The sequence below is a fragment of the Crassostrea angulata genome, chromosome 3 (genome assembly GCF_025612915.1).
Source record: "Crassostrea angulata isolate pt1a10 chromosome 3, ASM2561291v2, whole genome shotgun sequence".
In the NCBI taxonomy this organism is placed as follows: domain Eukaryota; kingdom Metazoa; phylum Mollusca; class Bivalvia; order Ostreida; family Ostreidae; genus Magallana; species Magallana angulata.
The window spans coordinates 36,868,784-36,890,899 of NC_069113.1; the positions used below are offsets into that span (position 1 = coordinate 36,868,784).

A 22,116-nucleotide genomic window follows, 5' to 3' on the forward strand; every position below is an offset into this window, starting at 1 on the left:
AGATTAGTAATGCATATTGCAGCAAAAACACGCCCTTTCATAATATCATTCAATTAGTTTCGATCTGTTATTCATTTAAATGATATGTTTTGTTAAGATACCTCACTACACCTACACCTATACTTTTTAAGACACTACGTCACAAGATGGCGATTTAAATGTTTTGTAAACTGTTTATATCGTTCGATTGGGTTGTATATATTCGTAGTTCACTGGTTAAAGTATTGGGCTTCTGAATCGCAGATCATGAGTTCGAATCCACCTGGAGCTTTTATTTATGTTAACTTAATTAAATTTTTGAAAATGCAATTTTCATCCAAAATTGCACATTTTATTATTTGTTTTTTTTTTTTGCATATGACTTAAATACTTCTTATCCATTATAATATATATCATAATCAAGTAAATTTCTGCTGATTTGAGAAAATATTTCACGGTGAAGGAAGCCACCTTAAAAGAGCTATGGTTCTACAGAGACAATGCGAATATTACACGTGTAAATCCATTTTCTTTTTTCATTTTATCGAACCAAGTTCAAAAATGTGAAAGAATGATAATATCAAATGCAATTTTGAAACATAGTACTACGCAACTAATTCACAATGTATGTGTAAGTGTTGCAAACTAGCTGGCATAACTTCAGTTTTTCCGAGAAGAGTGAATCTGGGTAAATTTAGTTAATGCTTCTTTACAGCTAAAGTTTTCTGTACCGGATGATGGCTTTCTTTCCTTTTCCAGTAATAGTCTGAAACGTATAACAAAGAAAAGTCTGAAACGTATAACAAAGTTATGATATTTGGGTCTTAAGTAAATTGGTCACAGTACCTCACAATTAATTAAGTTAATAAATGCAGATGGAGAGTCCACTGTATTAGACTGTATAGTACTACGTACAGACACCAGTTCGTTGCCTTTGACTTCTCGCGAGATCAGCGCCTCGTAGTCACTGTATTGCTGAATTTCCTCTAGTGCATCTCCGTCCATTCTGTATGTTACCTACGGTAAGGTAAAGATGTACGTGTACATACGACACATGATACAAATATGGCATTCGTATATTAGTTGTATGATTCTTTGTCAGTTAATAAAATAAGTCTAATTTACGGTAACGAACAAAGGATTAATCATGTGTTTCACTTTTTCATATGGCCAACTCACTTCGGAAACGCATTTATCCTGAGGTTGATGCATTAATGCACACCGACCCTCTTAAAATTGAGATAGCCATAACTATATATTACTAAAGTGAATTATCTGAATTCTTCTAAAAGATTGAAAAACCAAATGAATTCTCGATTAAGGTTTTTCTCTTATTGTTTTCTTTTTAAAACAATAACGATCAATTTATGTGAAATGAAACTAACACGTGGGGTGCTCACTGGAAATAATTTCGTTGACCAAAGCAATCGAAACTTTCCATATACCAAACGATGTTGATTAGAAAAAAATATCGCGTAACAGTATGCAGCAATTGAGATGGCTTACTATATTTAAAGTATGTTTGTTTAAAAGTTCCACTGAGTTGAGATGCTATGAACGATCATATTTTCTCCTTACAATTGCGTGAATTGGCATAGAGATTATCTTAATTTTTAATTAGATAGGGACTATACAAGTATATATAATTTTGGAACATTTGCGTAGACAGGAAAGTATGATGATTTCACCATGCATCGGACACCCTAGGATTCTTTTTGATCATGCGTAAATTGTGGTTCGAATATAAATAAAATTTGTGTAAAAAGTAAATGATGTTTACCTAGCTTAATCTTAGAGATATATTGAATTATTTTCAACAATCAAGGTATTGCAAGCTATTTCATCATGGATTGGACAATACAAGCATTGAACAACCAATCATAAGATTAATAGAACTTATGCAAAAATTCAGAGGTCCAACAAGATGTATAGCTGTGAGCCAATGTTTGCTAGTGATACCCCCGCTCTGACGTGAATATACAAAATAAGCAAAGTCTACATTTAACATCAAATTTGTTAAAAAATAAATCCCACCATATGTCAAGCCTTAAGGAAGGAGTTTTCCTTATTTTCTTAAATATTGAAGTTATTTTGATTATTTTTCTATGCTTCCAAATATATCTGATTTTTACACCTTATATATTAAGGACTTTATTTAAAGGTATTTTGACAGGAAAGATAATATGTTGACCATTTAATAAGAGAAAAAATCCTGTTTAAATGATTTTTTCACACAAATCTATTTATAGAATGATCGCTTATAAAGGTAATGAAAATGCAATTTGATTGGAAAATCGCATTTTAAATACACGTTCTGAAACCCAAGTATCTTATGTTTAGTTCATATTAGTTGAAAAATCCAGCATAAATGTTATTGTTATAAAATGAAAAATAGTCTCACAAATACAGTGTTTCTTACAAAAAACGTGATATTTTCCTACGTCAGGTCGCCGACAAAAGTATACATGTAGTCCTTGTTAAATTATTAATAAACCTTTATTATTATCTCTATGCTAAGTTGAGTAATAGAAGGAAGAAAGGAAAATGTGATCTTTTTGATTTTATTTACATTTAATCAAATATACTTTTGATACAAAGGGAAGTCGAAATCCAGACAAGACAAGACTCCTTCCTTAATTAAAGCTGCTTGGTCCGATTGTTTTGTTATTACAATATCAAATTTTTTTCTATACAAACCATTTATCTTAAAAAGTTATGGACTTTCTCCTATTTACACCAGCAGAATCAGTCTCTTTTCAAAGTAAGAAATATTCAAAGTAAACAAAAATAATTTCTTTTTGGGCAAACGAAAAAACAAACCAAAATGCATCACGGGAATGTTTAGTAAAGGAAACCGTTTGGTTTCGTCCCCCGAATAATTGGGTTATTCAACCCGCTTGCTATGCATCGATTGTAAACAAAGCAAACTTCAGAAATATTAGCGAACAAAATGTACACATGTTTATTTGTAATTTGTCTGAACATTACGACCTTTATGGAGTGATGTCACCATACCCGTCTCGTCGTCAGGGGTGAACTTTAACATGAGGCGAAATAACGCGGTACCCTTTTATGACGTTTGTTTTGTTAGCAAATTTTGTACGTATTTTTCTTCATTGAAATTTGGCTTAATTGACTGGGAAAACTACTGCAAGGTCTATTATTATACATATACTTAGCATAACCATCGTTTATAAGCTTGCATAAAATTTGATATAAAATCGGACCAAGCAGCTTTATCAAAAAGTATGTTAAAATATCAAGCATCTTCGATTGATAGTTGCCGAGAAATCTGAGAGAAATTTTGTTCAAAAAGAATCTGGGGGAATAAGCCGAGGCAAAAAACCACATAGGTCCATTAAAAAAACTAACATTTTTTTCTAACAAATTTCACTGTTGTTACATTTATCAAACATATGTAGTCATATACATTCAGTGCTGCCATAACCCACAAAAAGTAACTTCACATTTAATTGTTAATAAGACAACAAAATAGTTATATGATAATTTGGCAACAAAATGATATAGAAATCGGATGTTCAAATTATATTTTTTCATAGAGTGGGTCATCGTACCATTTTTTAAAGAACGAATATTGATAACACATATTAACGTCTATCTTTTTCGATTTTCCAAAAAATGGTACGAAAACCCACTCTATGGTAAAAAGTAAGTTTTCTTCTTTTAATTTTTAAGATTGGTCTTTAAATGGCTTAGTCCAGTTGTTTGCGTAATACTGATAACAATACAATCATCTGTATTATACCCTCTAAACAGTGTAGTGGTAAGCGAGGAGTTCTTTGAACAAATGTCACTGTAAAAGCGGGTGTTCGAATCGTATGCGTTTTGGGTTTTTTTGGTTATCTTTTTGTTTACATTGTTAAAATGTAATTTTCTTTTTATACCTAATAATATACATTGTTAAAATGAATTTTTCTTTTCTTTTCTTAATAAATAAAAATTTGCTAATAATAACTTGAAATTATTTGATATGCGTTTCTACTACTTTTATAAAATATGAAATGTATGTTATTCTCTTTAAGATTGCACGATTTCATATTGTAAACAGATGGTTGTTGTGCATGTAAGAAACTATTTAATGGAAAGATAAAACATTCCATCTCTGAATCCTTGAGAGTCTTGTTAACACAACAGGGCATACGCTGGACAAAAGCATGTAGTTGTGCTCAATATGCAGATACAAGCTAAGTCAAACGTACAGTGTGCGCCTAATGAAAATTCAACGATTAACTAGGCATGTATTTCACTTCCAATTGTATCGACAGGAAAATCACATTACAAATGCGTGTTTTGTTGTGAAAGAAAAAGCATAGTAGTTGTACCAGAAGACACATAGACCACTCGGACCAATGACCAACACAAAGTATTACCAGTGACGAATAACAAGTCCCCTTGTTATACGTTAGTGGTTTGACTACCGCTGTCTTCCGTGTGGTATATATCATAGGCGTTGGAACCGGGGGGTGGGGGGGGGGGGGGCTAACTTTTTTTTGCAAATTCATACATTCCAAAGACCTTTTTTTGCTTGTCAATATTTTGTACAAGTCTAGCCCCCCCCCCCCCTCCCCCACTTTCAATTTTATTCCGACGCCACTCATTTATTTTTTTTTTTGGATAAACTTGTTTTAAATACCTATACAAAAGGTGTTAGCTAAATTCCTTTTGTTTCCGAAGCGGAAAAAAATCGACTACTACAAATGGTGGAATCGACTCCCCCATACTCTTTGTCGACTCCCCTGCGTTAGGGGTTGTATATGATGACTGAGGTAAATTAGTAAATAAAATATTTTTAGAAAGTAATCAACATTTTTGTATTTAAACTCTTTAAATGAGTACGTGATTGTCATTTCAAATTTGCCAATTTAAAGTATATGTAAATTTAATACTATAAAATCTAAGAACAGTTACGCCTTTTTGGACATTTTCATTTGGACAATACTGTCCACTGTTTAAATGCCCAGTTAACTCGTACGTTTATTACTTCTTATTAGAGGTATGAGAAGGTCGTGGGCATTTGCAACGGCTTATTCCCCCAGATTCTTTAGGCTAAAAATAAACAGTCATTTAACAGACAGTTGATGAAGTTGATGTATGATTGGTTGAAAGATAAATCACACCTTATGACATATCACAACAAAGAATGTGTTAAAATTTCAAACAAATGCGAGCAATAGTTGCTGAGAAATCCGAGTGAAATCTTTGACGAAAATTTAGACTAAAAATAAATATTATCTTCATTTTACAGAAAGTTGGTGTCTGATTGGTCCAAAAATGAATCCCATCATCTTTGAACAAAGAGTGTGTTAATATTTCAAGCACCTGCGATTTTCGATATGACGCTTTGCTCGATAATTTAAGTTTGAGACAAACGAAGTCGTCATTTAACGGTGAATTTGACGTCTGATTGGTACAAAGATAAATCCCATCATATGGCATACCTAAACAAAGAGTGTTCTAAACTCTCAAGCATTTGCATTTAATAGTTGCTGAGAAATCTTTGACGAAAATCTGTTACGGACAGACACACAGAAACTCCAGGTTAGAGCAGTATGCCACCCTATCCTTCGGACCGGGGGTGTAATAAATTAATTAAACAGATATTTAGATTTGTGTCAATGTAAATCCTTGAATTTACAGTCAGCAATGTATACTACATGTAATACCGGTACTTTTGTTAATTTTAGAGGTATTCGTTAGTGATGGATTCTTTGTCGTGCAAGCACCTACAGGAACTGCCTTATTCGAAAGACTTGAGTAGTTGTTTCAGAAATATATGCTTCATCGATCATTAATTTTAAAATTAATTTTATTAAGGTCTTCCGTTTCCAACGGAAGACCTTATTGTTTTCGTACTGTTTATTATTATTTTTTCCCCAAATTTTGTGCACGCGATTTCTCAAACACTACTCAACCAATCTCGACAATTTTTTTTACAGATGATGGGACATTATCTGAATTTTATATCTATTTGAATTTTTTGTTGTCGTCACTTCCGGTTCGGATTTACGGTCGATTTTGTAATTTTTTACGAGCAATTTTGTGCAGAGCTAATCTCAGAAACTATTAGAGATATGACTTTGAAATTTTCAGGATAGGTAGACCATGGTTTGAAGATGTGCACTATTCATTTATTTTGCACCAGTGACGCTATTCCTTGAAGCTCGCTGAGGCACAATAATGGGAAACAGGTTTCGAATCAAAATTTTCATACGTTTTGATCTGTATCTTTTTATCAGTTGATATTTTGTTAAGACATATATAACAAAAGTGGTAGATAATTAAAAGTTCCTTTCACCAAATTCAAGAAAAAGGGGCTGGTCCCTTCTTTAGGGGCCAAGACACTCGTAAACTGTATTACGAACTAGATACGATCTCGGTACGAGTAACGAGTAGGTCTTTCGTTCAATTTTTTAAACGATACCATTAAAATAGCAAAGAAATTTCAGAATTTAAACTCAACACCTCCCTTTCAGATAATGTATTCGATTGTCAATATCCTTTCAAATGCTTGACAAAGAGTTTTGCTTTTTCAAATTCAGCACATTAAAGATTTAAGATTTTAGTCCCCTAAAATCCCTAATGACGTCATCAGTGGGTGTGGCAATGAGTTTTTCAAACTAATATTGTTACGATCGAGAACTTTGCTTCTATAATGCTTTACAAAATCTTGATCGTTTTTAAGGTATTTGTAAGAGACTTTACGAGTCTCTTGGCCCCTAATTTAAAGGACCAGCCCCTTTCCCTAGAGTTCATTCAAAAGGTTCCACGATTACTAACATTTTTTGTTCTTACAACCATCTAAAAATGGTTGTTCATTTTTGAGATAAAATGATTGAATATTTTAGGGGTCAGTCCTCTAGATCCTTAATGGGGACAGACATATGTGCTTCGATTAATGGAATCGATTATAATCATCAATGCAAACATTTTTTTCTTCTACAATGCTTAACAAAATATATCTCCTTCTCTAGATAAATTGCGTCCAAGTTTAAGTACTTTGGCCGCTTTAAACCCATATTACGCAATGAATGGTCGTGGCCTTGATTTTTTCTGAGATATATTGTTACGATCAACAACTTTGCTTCTATAATGCATAAAAAACCGTTATTGTTTTTAAGTTATTTGTAATAGAATTTACGAGTCTCTTGGCCCCTAATTAAAGGGGCCAGCTCCATTTTCTTGATTTCTTTGAAACGGTCTTAAGAATACAAACATGTTTTGCTCTTACACCCATCTTAAATTGTTGTTCATTTTTGAGATACAAATGTTTGAATATTTTAGGGGCCAGCCATGTACATGTAGATCCTTATGGGGACAGAAATTGGTGTTTTGATAAGTGGAATCGATTTCAATCATAAATGCAAACATTTTCATTTTCTCTTCTGTGATGTCTAACAAAATTTGTCTCCTTTTTTAGATATGTTGCGTCCAAGTTTATGTACTTTGGCCCCTAAAAATCCCTTATTGCGTAATAAAGGGGCGTGGCATTGATTTTTTCTGATAGATATTGGTATTATCAACAACTTTGCTTCTATAATTGATAACAATATCTTTATCGTTTTTAAGTTATTTGTAATATAATTTACGAGTCTTTCGGCCCCTAATTAAAGGGGCCAGTCCCTTTTTCTTGATTTTTTTTAAAAGGTCTGAAGAATACAAACATGTTTTGCTCTTACACCCATCTTAAATTGTTGTTCATTTTTGAGATACAAATGTTTAAATATTTTAGGGGCCAGCCCTGTAGATCCCTAATGGGGACAGACATTGGTGTTTTGATAAGTGGGTCGATTTAAATTATAAATGCAAACATTTTTTCTTCTATGATATCTATCAAAATATGTCTCCTTTTCTAGATATATTGCGTCAAAGTTTATTTACTTTGGCCCCTAAAAATCCCTTATTACGTAATAATGGGGCAAAGCAATGATGTCTTCTGATAGATATTGGTATTATCAACAACTTTGCTTCTATAATTGATAACAATATCTTTATCGTTTATAAGTTATTTGTAATAGAGTTTACCAGTCTCTTGGTCCCTAAAAAAAGGGGCTAGTCCCTTTTTCTTGATTTTGTTGGAAAGAACTTATGATTATCTACCACTTTTGTTATATATATCTTAACAAATATCAACTGATAAAAAGATACTGATCAAAACGTATGAAAATTTTGAATAAAAATTCGTACCCAATTTTCGTGCCTAGGCGAGCTCCAAGAAATAGCGCCACTGGCGTAAAACAACATAATAGTGCACAACTTCAAACTATAGACTACCTATCCTGAAAATTTCATAGTCATATCTTTGATAGTTTCTGAGATCAACTCTGCACAAAAAAGGTCGTGAAATGTGCAAAATGGCCGATAAATCGGTACCGGAAGTGACGACAGGAAAAATCTAAAAAACATATGAAGTTTATTTCAAGTCTCATCTTCTGTAAAAAAATGGTTGAAATCGGTCGAATAGTTTTCGAGAAATCGCGTGCACAAAATTTGTGGAAAAAAATAATAACTAGATACGATCTCGTTACGAGTAACGAGTAGGTTTTCCGTTTATTTTTTTAAACGATAACATTTAAATATCAATGAAATTTCAGAATTTCAACTCAACCCCTCCCTTTCAGATAATGTATACGATTGTCAATATCCTTCCAAATGCTTGACAAAGTGTTTTGCTTATTCACATACTGCACATTAAAGATTTAAGATTTTAGTCCCCTAAAATCTCTAATTACGTCATCAATGGGTGTGGCATTGTGTTTTACAAACTGATATTGTTACGATCAACAACTTTGTTTCTATAATGCATTACAAAATCTTAATCGTTTTTAAGGTATGTGTAAGAGACTTTACGAGTCTATTGGCCCCTAATTTAAGGGACCAGCTCTCTTTTCTTTAGTTCATTCAAAAGGTCTCATGAATACTAACATTTTTTGTTCTTACAACCATCTAAAATTGATGCTCATTTTTGAGATACAAATGAATGAATATTTTAGGGGCCGGCTTTCTAGGTCCTTAATGGGGACAGACAATGGTCTTTTGATTAATTGAATCAATTAGAATCATCAATGCAGATATTTTCTCTTCTACAATGTCTAACAAAATATGTCTCCTTCTCTAGATATATTGCGTCAAAGTTTAAGTACTTTGGCCCCTAACAATCCCTAATTACGTCATTTATGGGCGTGGTAATGGTTTTTTCGGATAGATATTGTTAGGATCAACAACTTTGCTTCTATTACGCATTACAAAATTTTTATCATTTTTAAGTTATTCGTTATAAAGTTTACGAGTGTTTTGGCCCCTAAACGAAAGGACCAGCCCCTCTTCCTTGATTTTGTTGGAGAGAACTTTTGATTCTCAATCACATTTGTTATATATGTTTTAACAAAATATTAACTGATAAAAATATACAAATCAAAACGTGCAAAAATTTTGATTAAAGAATTGAACCCAATTTTCGTCCCTAGACGAACTCTAAGAAATGGCACCTCTGGCGTAAAACAACATAATAGTGCACAACTTCAAACTATAGACTACTTATCCTGAAAATTTCATAGTCATATCTCTGATAGTTTCCGAGATCAGCTCTGCACAAAATAGGTCGTAAAAAAATACAAAATAGCCGATAAATCGGTACCGGAAGTGACGACACAAAAAATGAGAAAAATGTTTGAAGTTTAGATCACACCCAATAATCTGTGATAAAATGATTGATATCGGTCAAAAGGTTTTCAAGAAATCGCGTGCACAAAATTTGGAAAAAAAAAACTAGATACGATCTCGTTACAAGTAACGAGTAGGTCTTCCTTGCGATTTCTGTTTTAAATCATACCATGAATAATCGATACAATTTCAGAATTATCCCCCCCCCTACACTTTCAGATAATGTATACAAATCCCTTATTACTTAATAAATGGGTGTGGCAATGACTTTTCCAGATGAATATTGCTACAATCAACAACTTTGCTTCTATAATGCATTACGAAATCTTTATCGTTTTTAAGTTATATGTTATAGAATTTACGAGTGCCTTGGCCCCTAATCCAGCCCCTTTTTCTTGATTTCTTTGGAAAGGTCTAAAGAATACCAACATTTTTTGTTCTTACACCAATCTAAAATTGTTGATCATTTTTGAGATACAAATGATTGAATATTTAATGGGCCAGCCCTCTTGATCCTTAATGGGGACAGAAATTCGTGTTTTGGTAAACGGAATCAATTTAAATCATTAATTCAAACATTTTCTCTTCTATGATGTCTAACAAAATATGTCTACTTCTCTAGTTATATTGCGTGAAAGTTTAAGTACTTTGGCCCCTAAAAATCCTTAATTATGTAATAAATGGGCGTGACAATGGTTTTTTCTGATAGATATTGGTACGATCAACAACTTTGCTTCTATTATGCATTACAAAATCTTTATCGTTTTTAAGTTATTTGTAATAGAGTTTACGAGTGTCTTGGCCCCTAAATAAAGGGGCCAGCCCCTTTTTCTTGATTTTGTTGGAAAGAACTTTTCATTATCTAATACTTTTGTTATATATGTCTTAACAAAATATCAACTGATAAAAAGATACAGATCAAAACGTATGAAAATTTTGAATGAAAATTCGTACCCAAATTTCGTGCCTCAGTGAGCTCCACGGAATACAGCCACTGGCATCAAATTTAATAGGGCCTAACTTCGAGCTATGCTCTACCTATCCTGAAAGTTTCAAACTCATATCTCTGATAGTTTCTGAGATCATCTCTGCACAAAATAGGTCGTAACAATTACAAAATCGGCCGTAAATCGGTACCGGAAGTGACGACGTCAACAATTTCAAAAACATATAAAATTCAAGTCACGTTTCATCATCTGTGAAAAAATGATTGAAATCGGTTGAATGGTTTGCGAGAAATCGCGTGCACAAAATTTGGAAAAAAATAATAATAATAATAACTAGATACGATCTCGTTACGAGTAACGAGTAGGTCTTCCGTTCAATTTGTTAAACGATACGATTAAAATATTAATGAAATTTCAAAATTCACCCTCAACCCCTTTCTTTCAGATAATGGATACGATTGTCAATATCCTTTACAATGTTTAACAAAGTGTTTCGCTTTTTCACCTACAGCACATTAAAGATTTAAGATTTTGGTTCTTTAAAATCTCTAATTATCTCATTAAATGGTTTGGCAATGTGTTTTACAAACTGATATGGTTACGATCAACATCTTTTCATCTATAGTGCATTACAAAATCCTTATCGTTTTTAAGTTATATGTAATAGAGTTTACGAGAGTCTTGGCCCCTAATTTAAGGGGCCAGCCCCTATTTTTTAAGTTTATTCAAAAGTTCTCAAGAATACTTACATTTTTTGCTCTTACACTTATCTAAAATTGTTGTTCATGTTTTAGATACAAATGATTGAATATTTTAGGGGCCAGCCCTCTAGATCCTTCATGGGGACAAACATTAGTGTATTGGTTAGTGGAATCGATTTGAATCATCAATGCAAACATTTTCTCTTCTACAATGCCTAACAAAATATGTTTCCTTCTCTAGACATATTACGTCAAAGTTTAATTACTTTGGCCCTTAAAAATCCCTAATTACATAATAAATGGGCGTGGCAATGATTTTTTCTAATAAATATTGGTACGATCAACAACTTTGTTTCTATAATGCATTTCAAATTCTTTATCGTTTTTAAGTTATTTGTAATAGAGTTTATGAGTGCGTTGGTCCCTTATTTAAGGGGCCAGCCCCTTTTTCTTGATTTCTTTGAAAAGGTCTTAAGAATACCAACATTTTTAGTTCTTACACCAATCTAAAATTGTTGATCATTTTTGAGATACAAATGATTGAATATTTTAGGGGCCAGCCCTCTTGATCCTTAATGGGGACAGAAATTCGTGTTTTGATAAAAGGAATCAATTTAAATCATTAATTCAAACATTTTTTCTTCTATGATGTCTTACAAAATATGTCTACTTCTTTAGTTATATTGCGTCAAAGTTTAAGTACTTTGGCCCCTAAAAATCCCTAATTACGTAATAAATTGGCGTGGCAATGGTTTTTTCTGATAGATATTGGTACGATCAACAACTTTGCTTCTATTATGCATTACAAAATCTTTATCGTTTTTAAGTTATTTGTAATAGAGTTTACGAGTGTCTTAGCCCCTAAATAAAGGGGCCAGCCACTTTTTCTTGATTTTGGTGGAAAGAACTTTTCATTATCTAATACTTTTGTTATATATGTCTTAACAAAATAACAACTGATAAAAAGATACAGATCAAAACGTATGGAAATTTTGAATGAAAATTCGTACCCAAATTTCGTGCCTCAGTGAGCTCCAAAGAATACAGCCACTGGCATTAAGTTTAATAGGGCCTAACTTCAAGCTATACTCTACATATCCTGAAAGTTTCAAACTCATATCTCTGAAAGTTTCTGAGATCATCTCTGCACAAAATAGGTCGTAAAAATTACAAAATCGGCCGTAAATCGGTACCGGAAGTGACGACGTCAAAAATTTCAAAAACATATAAAATTCAAGTCACGTTCCATCATCTGTGAAAAAATGATTGAAATCGGTTGAATGGTTTGCGAGAAATCGCGTGCACAAAATTTGGAAAAAAATAATAATAATAATAATAAGAAACAGTACGAAAACAATAAGGTCTTCCGTTGGAAACGGAAGACCTTAATAAGAAACAGTACGAAAACAATAAGGTCTTCCGTTGGAAACGGAAGACCTTAATAAGAAGAAACAGTACGAAAACTATAAGGTCTTCCGCTGGAAACGGAAGACCTTAATAACTTGAAAACGATAAAGATTTTGTAATGCATTATAGATTCAAAGTTGTTGATCGCTACAATATCATCCGAATTGATAGTCTTTAATCCTGGAAAACGGAAGTTCTGCAAGTAGTAAGCGTTTATCGCGCGTTGAAATTTCCTCTCCGATTTTCTTTTTTCTGTTTGTGTCGCGCGATCTGTTCTCTGAGTCTCAACTACTTTAATGGCATGAATGTCACTTCGGCGGTTAATTTTCTTTGTCTTGCACATCCGCGCAAAATGTCCATTCTTTCCGCAGTTAAAACACATAGAAGATCTTGCAACACAATACCCTACTTAGTGAACAAGTCCACATCTTCTACATGCGGGATTCTTCTTAAGTACGAAGTACTGCGTCGGGTAATTCAGAGGCGTGGTCAACGCTGGTCCATACGAGCACTGGTACGAATCCATTTGGGGGAATTTAGCTGAGAGGTACTTTATGGTATCGTGTATCAAGCTAAAAAGTTGATACCCGGATTCTCCACCGATTGTGACCCACGGAAAATGTATAAGTCGATCGGTATTCGTTTTACAAGATTTATTTAAACTCCGCAAACTTGTTACAATATTCCGCGAGGTCGGGAGTCGGAGGTACGAGCGCCTTGAACGTCGCTCTCCAACTGCCGAATAAGTGTACACGGCAACATATTACTTTATGATAACAAAACACAGTTTTAACAATAATGAATAATAGAATAGTAAATATAAAGAGTTACTTCAATTAATCAAATTTATCCCTTACAGATAAATACAGTTATTGAGAATAAAATAGGTAATTTAAATCTAACAAAATATCCAATTTTTCCGAACACGAAAATTGAAAAAATCAAATACCATCATTGAGGTAAAGTACCCATCCGATTTAATTTAAGTGTCGAAATTGAAAAAAGGACACATCAATTACATATCTTCAATGTATTTTCATTTTATTGGCTAAAAAATCGTGGACGTGCACGCAGATTAATTTTTCAGTTATAGATTAACAAATCGAGATTTGTATGTTGAGTCTTGACAGTTTTCTTGTTTATTTGCAAGAGAATGAGCACTGGAATGTTGAGAGCGGGATCGTCTCGCCGATCGAAAACAAAGTCCCCTTACGCGAGACCTGCACGATCAACACGATCCATGCCGGCCACGGACCAAGCACGTGGCCCCGCACTGGCCACAGACCAAGCACGTGCTACAGACCCCACCCTGCCCACAGATCAAGCTACGACGTCAAGTGTCCAAAACATCCCCCAAGTTCCAAGCAGTGTCCCTAATGCCTGTGGAATGTATAGCTCACCGCCTGCGCAGATGTCAACTATGCCTGCGTTAGAGCCTCAACACAGTCAACCGCAAGGAACCAGTATGTCTACTGTAACATCACCTCTGGTGGCTCAACACGGTACGCATATTAATCCGCTAGTTAGCATTACATCTGATCTTGGTGCTAATGTTTTACTATCAACACAAGATAAATTTGGAATAATGAATACATTGATCTAGCAAAGTTATTGCATTCAGACCCTGCAGCTGAAAATCAACAGCTTCTTGTATTAGAAGATGGGCAAATTTAGATTACAAACAAATCAAAAGATAAGAAAATACTGTGGTTTCATTAATTTTCGTGGATATCAATTTTCGTGGATTTTCTGAAAACCACAGTTTCAAGGATACGTAATTCCGTGGCTAGTGATCCTATCAATACAAAATGTTAGTTGAAATTGAACTTCAATGAACATTTAATTTCGTGGATAAACTTAACAACGAAATCCACGAAAATTGGTATTCAACGAATATTGATGAAACCACAGTAGCTTCCATTTCCGAATGGACAGATGCAATTTTAATTTATGCTGCTATATATCTGAAAAGGTTTCCCCAGCATGTCCAGGGTATAATCAAGTATATAAGTTCAATAAGACTAGGGGCATCACGCTCCACAACAATGGGGTGGAGGGACTATGACATACAGTTTCGGTTGAGAAGGGCAAAGAACCATTTGATTAATTGGGAAACCATTGATGCAGAATTGTGGTTATTATATATGGGTCAGGGATCTGTGCCTGAACGGAAGCCTGCTTATAGCTTACACCAGCATAAGCGCTGCTATGATTTCAATTTGAAGGGTTCCTGTCTCAAAAGAGATTGTAGATTTTCACATAATTGTCTTAAATGTGGTCAAAACCACCCCTCCATTACCTGTTCCAATATTCAAACCACCCATAATACTAGTATGTCCAAAAAGGTTTCCCCACCGTGTAGGTCAACAAGGCAATGCCAATTTTCATGCGACTAGATTTCCGAGGCCATTTCGTCAATAAGCATTCAAGTCTTTGGGATTTAGGTTACACCCCAGTCAATGTTTCTGCATTAACCACTTTGTTACAAAACTATCCAAACAAAACTGTAGCAGATCAGCTGTTACATGGGTTTACATTTGGTTTTTCATTGAATTATACGGGTCCAAGGGGTCCTGTATCTTGTAAAAATATGGTGTCTGCTTCAGAAAATAAAAATCAATTGTTAGGTAAATTGAACAAAGAAATACAATTAGGTTGCATTGTTGGCCCATTTGATGTCCCGCCATTTAAAAACTTTCATTGCAGCCCAATAGGAGTTTTACCAAAGAAACAAGGTGGTTTTAGGTTAATTACCAATTTATCTGCTCCTCGCGGAAATAGTATTAATGAATTCATTGATCCTGAAATCTGCAGTGTCAACTATTCGTCATTTGATCAAGCTGTTAACATGGTACAAAACCTTGGTGCAAATGCACAGTTAGGAAAAATGGATATTTCTAATGCTTTTAGATTGTTACCAATAAGACCAGAGGATTTTAGTCTTCTCGGTTTTAAGTTTCTTGACAAATACTATGTAGATAAGTGCTTAGGCCTAAAAAAAAATAGGTTTGTTTCCGCTTTCCCGACCGACCCTAACTTTAACCCGCCGACCCAAAAATGTTTTTCGAGTGTTTTCGTAAATTTCCGTTTTTATCCGTTTTTTGTTAAAATTTCGTTTTTATCCGATTTAAAAATTTATTGTGTCCTCCAAATTTAAGTCGTAAAAACGCTTATAGAACTTATTGAGATGTCATCAGTGTTGTGTAGATGTTTGTTAATTACAAATGGCAGCACATGTCGTGCCATTTGAGCTCGAGAAATGTTCCCACCAGCCGGGGAAAAAGTTCATCACATCATTTAAACAATGACAACAAATACTTGTTTTTTTTTTTATCTTACCCAGTTTAATAGATAAATGGTTTAATATGCACAATTGAACAGATGGAGAGGGAAAAAAAAGATTAAAAAAAAAAAAAAAGCCGACCGACCGACCCTACTTTTTTTCAGCCTGAAAGCGGAAACAAACCTATTTTTTTTTTAGGCCTTACCAATGGGTTGTGCCATATCATGTGCATTGTTTGAGAAATGTTCTACTTTCTTACATTGGTCAGTAGAACAGCATAGTAACTTAAATTCCATTGTTCATTATTTAGATGACTTTTTGTTTGCTGGAGCTCAAGGGACAGGCAATTGTTCAATATTAATGGATAGTTTTCAGCAAATTTGTTACAGGTTAGGTGTTCCTTTATCAGATGAAAAGACGGAGGGTCCAACAACTTATATCGTATTTTTAGGTTTAGGTTTAGATTCAGTTAGTACATCAGTGATCTTCAGATGTGGTTGAAATTTCTTAATGAATTCAATGGAACTACAAAATTTCCAGATTTACATTGGGAATCTGATAAAAACTTGCATTTTTATTCAGATAGTTCAGGGTCAGTAGGATGTGGGGTGATTTTTGGAAGTTCTTGGTCTTATTTATGTTGGCCAGAGGAGTGGAACACGGTTATGAGAAATGATATAACTTTCTTAGAGTTTGTCCCTATAGTTTTAGGATTTTATTTGTGGTCTGACAAGTTGCAAAATAAGAAATTAATACTTCATGTTGACAATCTAGCCTTGGTAGAAATTTTGAATAAAAAAACTTCCAAAAATAAGAGGGTAATGACATTCATGAGAGAATTAGTCTTATTGTCATTGAAGTTCAACATTCAGATTAAGGCAGTTCACATAAGTGGTTATAGAAATGAGATTTCAGATTCAATTTCTCGATTGCAGTGGCGCAGATTCAGGCAGTTGGCACCATGGGCAGACTGCCATCCTTATCCAGTACCTACTCAATTTTGGAGCCTTTTGAAGGGCATGTCAATCGTTTAATTGACGCGAGTCTCTCAAGCAACACAAAGATTGCTTATGACAAAGCCATTAATGTTTTTCATGACTTCAGGTTACGGTATTGTTTACCACCACTTTGGCCACCCCCAGTAGATCACATAGTCAATTTTTTAGCATTTTTAGCTTCAAAAGACCTTGCATATTCGACAGCTAAAGTTTATTTGTCAGCTTTGAGCCACAATTTGCAAATGCTTGGCCTAGACAATCCACTCAAAACTTTTATTGTCCAAAAAATGTTGGCTGGTTTAAGAAAAACTAAGCCTGTGAAAGACATTAGAAGCCCCATTACTTATCAACTTTTGCTCAAAATATTGCAGGTTTTACCAACAGTGACAAAATCTAGGTATGAGCATTTATTATTTGGATCTGCTTTTTCAGTTGCATTTTTCGGTCTTCTCCGCATTAGTGAGTTAACATCTGCATCAAACAACAATGACAAAAATGTTATACATTTCTCAGATCTACAATTAACCAAACATACTATAATACTAAACCTCCGATTTTCTAAAACAGATCAATGTGGCAATGGTTTTATTATTAATATAAACAAATCATCAGAGTCATTAGTATGTTTTGAAATCTTGGAGACTTTTCTGCAATGCAGATCTAAGGATGATGGCCCTTTATTTTGCCATTCAAGTGGCAGTCCCCTGTCTTCATACCAGTTTTCAAGCATATTGCACATAACACTGACATTTTTAGGTATTGAAACAAACACATTTAAAACACACTCTTTTAGAATAGGAGCTGCTACACACATGTACATGTTGGGCATAGCTGAACAAGAAATTCAAAGAAGGGGGAGATGGTCTTCAGATGCATATAAGCATTACCTGAGACCTGAGTTGGTTACATATTAACCGTCAATTTAATCTGAATGTTTTATAACTTTAATTAACACCACCACCATTTCTGCAGTTTGTTTACTTATCAATTCAGCTTGCAACTACTGCTACATGTATACATGCATTGTTTATTGTTTATGATATTGTAGATTCAATATGGATTGTTGGATCATCTCTTATTAAAAGAGCTGAGCAGTATGCATCAATGTCATCAGAGTTTGGTACACATTACCTAATGTATCAGTGTTGTGGAAAGGAGTATCAGGGTTAAGTTTTGAAAGTGTTGCCGATATTATTTGTGACTTGCGATCAAAATATCCACATCCAAGGATTCTGGTCACCCATGCAGGTGGAAATGACATTGGTAAAGATGATAACCCATTATCTAGACAACAAAAGTTTATAAAAAAAAAGTTATGGTCAATTTGAGTACGGATATGCCTTCAACATGCATTGTTTGGTCAGTTGAAGATCAATAAATGCACAATATATATATATATATATATATATATATATATATATATATATATATATATATATATATATATATATATATATATATATATATATATATATATATATATATATATTTATATATATAAATATATATAATTGTGCAAGAGTGGTTCAATATTTATGCATTTCGAAATAACGGATTACTTAGATAAACTGAGTGTCAATTAGGGGAGTCCAGATCAAAGTCACTCAAAGCCAGTGACAGGGGAAAAGGTGTCATGTCCAAGGGGTACATTTCACACGGTGATAATATTGTCTAATAAAATTCAAATAAAATAAACATTTGTTTATATTTTCATTAAATATAAACGATTTGGTCAAACAATGAAAGATAACTTTGTATTTTTGGTTAAAATAGCTCCTTTCATAATGGAAACTAACGGAAAACGGAATAAATAAAAACACATCTTTCCCCCCGTGAAACAAAAATTCCATTTGAGGGGTTTTATATTATACAAATATTGACTGGGGTTGAAAGAAACAAACCAAAATTTAAGAAAGTAATTGAAAACAGGTCGCCGTAATTTTCCCAGCTCAACGAAGAATTCACGAATTCAATTTTGTGCAAAGTTCATTTCCAAAATATCCTCAGCATCACACGGTCACTGGTGTTATTCCGCTGACCGTAAGAATTAACAAACAGATGTTCTACCTGATTTTACTTCATGGTAATTCGCAAATCCTTACATCCGTAATGATAGCAGACCGTCGCTTTGTGCGTCCCTTGTATACTTGCCTTGACAGACTGTCTATTATGAAGTCACCTTGTTTTGGAGTCGCGAAGAGTTATTTACGTCATCGTTTACGAATCAACAAATCAGAGGCGATTATTTGAAATAGAGGGAATGTTCTCTAGATATTATTCCTAGCCGGTAAATATAAAAAAATATTGACCGGTCAAAATTTTTCGGACGAGCAATATTACAATTATTGACTATTCGTCTATATAGAGTTATATAGTGAGAATGTACTACTGAATATAACAATATATGTAAGCATATTCATACCAATGGGTTTGTTGTTTCACGGGAGTCCGAAACTGCTTGTTTCAATGTAAATCGGATGACTTTAAAGTAATACGAGCTGCAATTTGCATGTTGAATTTTTTTTCGAAAATGTTATTTTCTGCTAAAATGACAAAAAATATCAGGGCTTTTAAATCTCTGTTAGCTTTATTTTTGTGGGAAAAGCCATTAAGAAGCCTTAATTGAATTGTTATATATTCCTTAGAAGAGAAATCTTTCTTCAGACAAATATTGGTGATTTTTTCAAATCCTTTTTATCATGAAAGTTTAAGATACATGCAGACTAATCATTCTAACAGGTTTTTGAACCAAAATAAAATTCTAAAAAATACAGCTCATATTGCTTTAATCTCTAGTCCGGTTGAATGTTTAACTATGGACAAATTTTTAACCTTTCATTACTACAAAACGTTGGTTTTTTTAACCTTTACTAGATTTAAATCCCCATAAATATCAAGATGTTGATTTGAACAGCATACGGTTGTTATTTACTTCAATTTTTACTTAAAATTACTGGAAAGGTCTATTGTCTAGTCGTACATAAATTTCCGGTTTAAATTTCGGGTTTTTACGATAAAAAAATATTTAATCAATTGACTAAATTGACCCCCGTAAGAAAAATTTCATTTAAAAAAAAATTATTTGACTACATTTTTTATTTTAATATAAATCAATTAGGAACTTATTATACCTTTTAGTAGATTTCTTTGTGTTTAAATATCTGACAGAAATACCGAAAGTTATGTATTGGATGTAAAATGTTAGCGTATATGCAACAGTTTTTTTTAAAATATAAATCAGTTAGGAACTTATTATACCTTTAAGTAGGTTTCTTTTTGTTTAAATATCTGACAGAAATACCGAAATTTATGTATTGGATGTAAAATGTAAGCGTATATGCAACAGTTTTTTTAAAAAATATAAATCAGTTAGGAACTTATTATACCTTTAAGTAGATTTCTTTGTGTTTAAATATCTGACAGAAATACCGAAATTTATGTATTGGATGTAAAAAGTAAGCGGAAAACGGTTCTTTTTACATAGGAAGGCACTGCTTAGCGGAGCATCACCTGCGACATGAAATATTATAAGAGTGGATGCATTAACTAGGAAAACACATGTAATTATATCAGATCAGAATAAATATGAACAAGTAATCATATTCTTTAAACCACTTTGAATTCATATTTTATCTCAATCCTCAAGCTTAATTTGTGGTGTATAAATGGGGGGGGGGGGGGGGTGACATGTACGTGGTTGTACAGTTTTCCTACTCCTAACACACTCAACACATATGCTTTAAATGCTTAAAGTTTAATAGTTTAGATTCATTTGGTGACATTTATTTTTATATAAACACACATAAACGATTCGTATACATTATGAAACGTAGCTGAAGATATAGCGGTCTGCAGTCTGCTCTGATGGACAGTTCTAGTTGCTTGTCGTATGTCAACCTATAGTTGTAAATATGCAGCTATTATGAATATGAAACAATTATTCGGTGATTAATGTGCGCTAACTGTCAAAATCTGCAATCTACAGTGGTTACAATTTACACAACTTCATAGAATTCTAACTGTGAATCATTACTTAAAGAAAATTAATATGGTGCCCTCCGACTGTTGCTCATTTTGTAAACATGAAGTTGAGATATGTCTTTATAAACTGTGAAAAAGTATCCACAATATGGAGCAACCTTAGGTTGCATATTTACCATGCTACTTCCTGAAGAATTGGTTTTAATGTAATTCATATCTTGTTAGGTGAATTTCCATTGTCTTAAAACAACAGAGTTATAAAGGTCTTCCGTTTCCAACGGAAGACCTTATTGTTTTTGCTTTGTTTCTTTTTCCCTATTATTAGGGTCTTCCGTTTTCAACGGAAGACCCTCTTGTTATTCTATTGTTTTTTAGGGTCTTCCGTTTCCAACGGAAGACCCTCTTGTTTTTCTTTGGTTTCTTTTTATTATTATTTTATTTTTTATTTTTTTTCTGACTCCTTCTCGGCTTTATATCTCAAAAAGTTTTCATCCGATTTCAATGAAATTTTCAGAGCTTTTGTCAAATTACCGTGCCTCAAAGATGTTAAAGTTTCAGCATTTACGTCACTTCCGTTCAAATTCGGCGGCCTTTTTTAAAATTAAAAAAAGTGATTTTGTCCGGAAGAAATCTCCTTTAACTTTATAGATATCGCTTTGAAAATTTTACTGATGTTAGATGTATCAATTCTATAATGTACTGGGGGGTTTAAAATTTTGTTCATCAATTTTGCTTAAAACCGGAAGCAGTTCCAATTTTTGGAAATTTTCATTTTTTCGAACAAAATAAGACAATACTACAGTCTTATAGAACTTGCCATGGTGAATTCAAATCCGGGGTTTAAAAATTGATTTTTCCGGAAATTTTGATTCTGCGTCCTTGGTTTAAAAAATAGCTTAATGTTCAAAGTGAAATTAATTTGTACCAAAAATAATTGTTAAGTCGTGCTTGAACACATTCGGATTTTTTTGTCAAGTCGTTCTTGATAATAGAAAGGTTTTTGTTAATTCGTACTTAAAATCATTCGGATTTTGTTAAGTCGTACCAGGAATAATTCGATTTTTTCATCTTTTTATTTTAGTTACTCTTGTTGTTGGTTTAAGAGCTCTGCTTCTTACAGGAACTTCCGGCTTTACTTC

General features: G+C 33.3%; 2 protein-coding genes across 3 annotated transcripts in view; one reads left to right on the top strand and one right to left on the bottom strand.

Moving 5' to 3' along the window:
* Positions 1-309: 309 nt before the first annotated feature.
* The window catches only part of LOC128176602 (sodium/calcium exchanger regulatory protein 1-like), a 33,491-nt gene continuing 11,684 nt past the window's right edge, over positions 310-22,116 (bottom strand). Inside the window, exons 3-4 of the mRNA XM_052843045.1 lie at positions 895-996; positions 310-745 (exon numbers count right to left, since the gene is read on the bottom strand). Of these exons, the coding sequence (XP_052699005.1) occupies positions 695-745; positions 895-996 (153 nt within the window). The 3' untranslated portion in view covers positions 310-694. The remainder of the gene's footprint in view (positions 746-894; positions 997-22,116) is intronic.
* Positions 13,655-18,095, top strand: LOC128176601 (uncharacterized). 2 transcript variants are annotated; one of them, XM_052843044.1, is made up of 4 exons: positions 13,655-13,674; positions 13,866-14,217; positions 16,934-17,102; positions 17,368-17,469. In XM_052843044.1, exons 2-4 carry the CDS (start codon positions 13,869-13,871, stop codon positions 17,381-17,383), a joined length of 534 nt encoding a protein of 177 aa, XP_052699004.1. In that variant the 5' UTR covers positions 13,655-13,674; positions 13,866-13,868; the 3' UTR covers positions 17,384-17,469. The 2 variants fall into 2 exon arrangements, with proteins under 2 accessions (XP_052699004.1, XP_052699003.1); XM_052843043.1 differs by lacking the exon at positions 13,655-13,674 and adding an exon at positions 18,045-18,095 and having other exon boundaries at positions 13,818-14,217; positions 17,368-17,393.

Excerpts from the sequence above, each read along its gene's own strand:
- LOC128176601 (XM_052843044.1), top strand. The coding sequence starts at position 13,869 with ATGAGCACTGGAATGTTGAGAGCGGGATCGTCTCGCCGATCGAAAACA. Across the intron at positions 14,218-16,933 it reads ACCTCTGGTGGCTCAACACG|TGGCGCAGATTCAGGCAGTT; the intron begins GTACGCATATTA and ends TCTCGATTGCAG.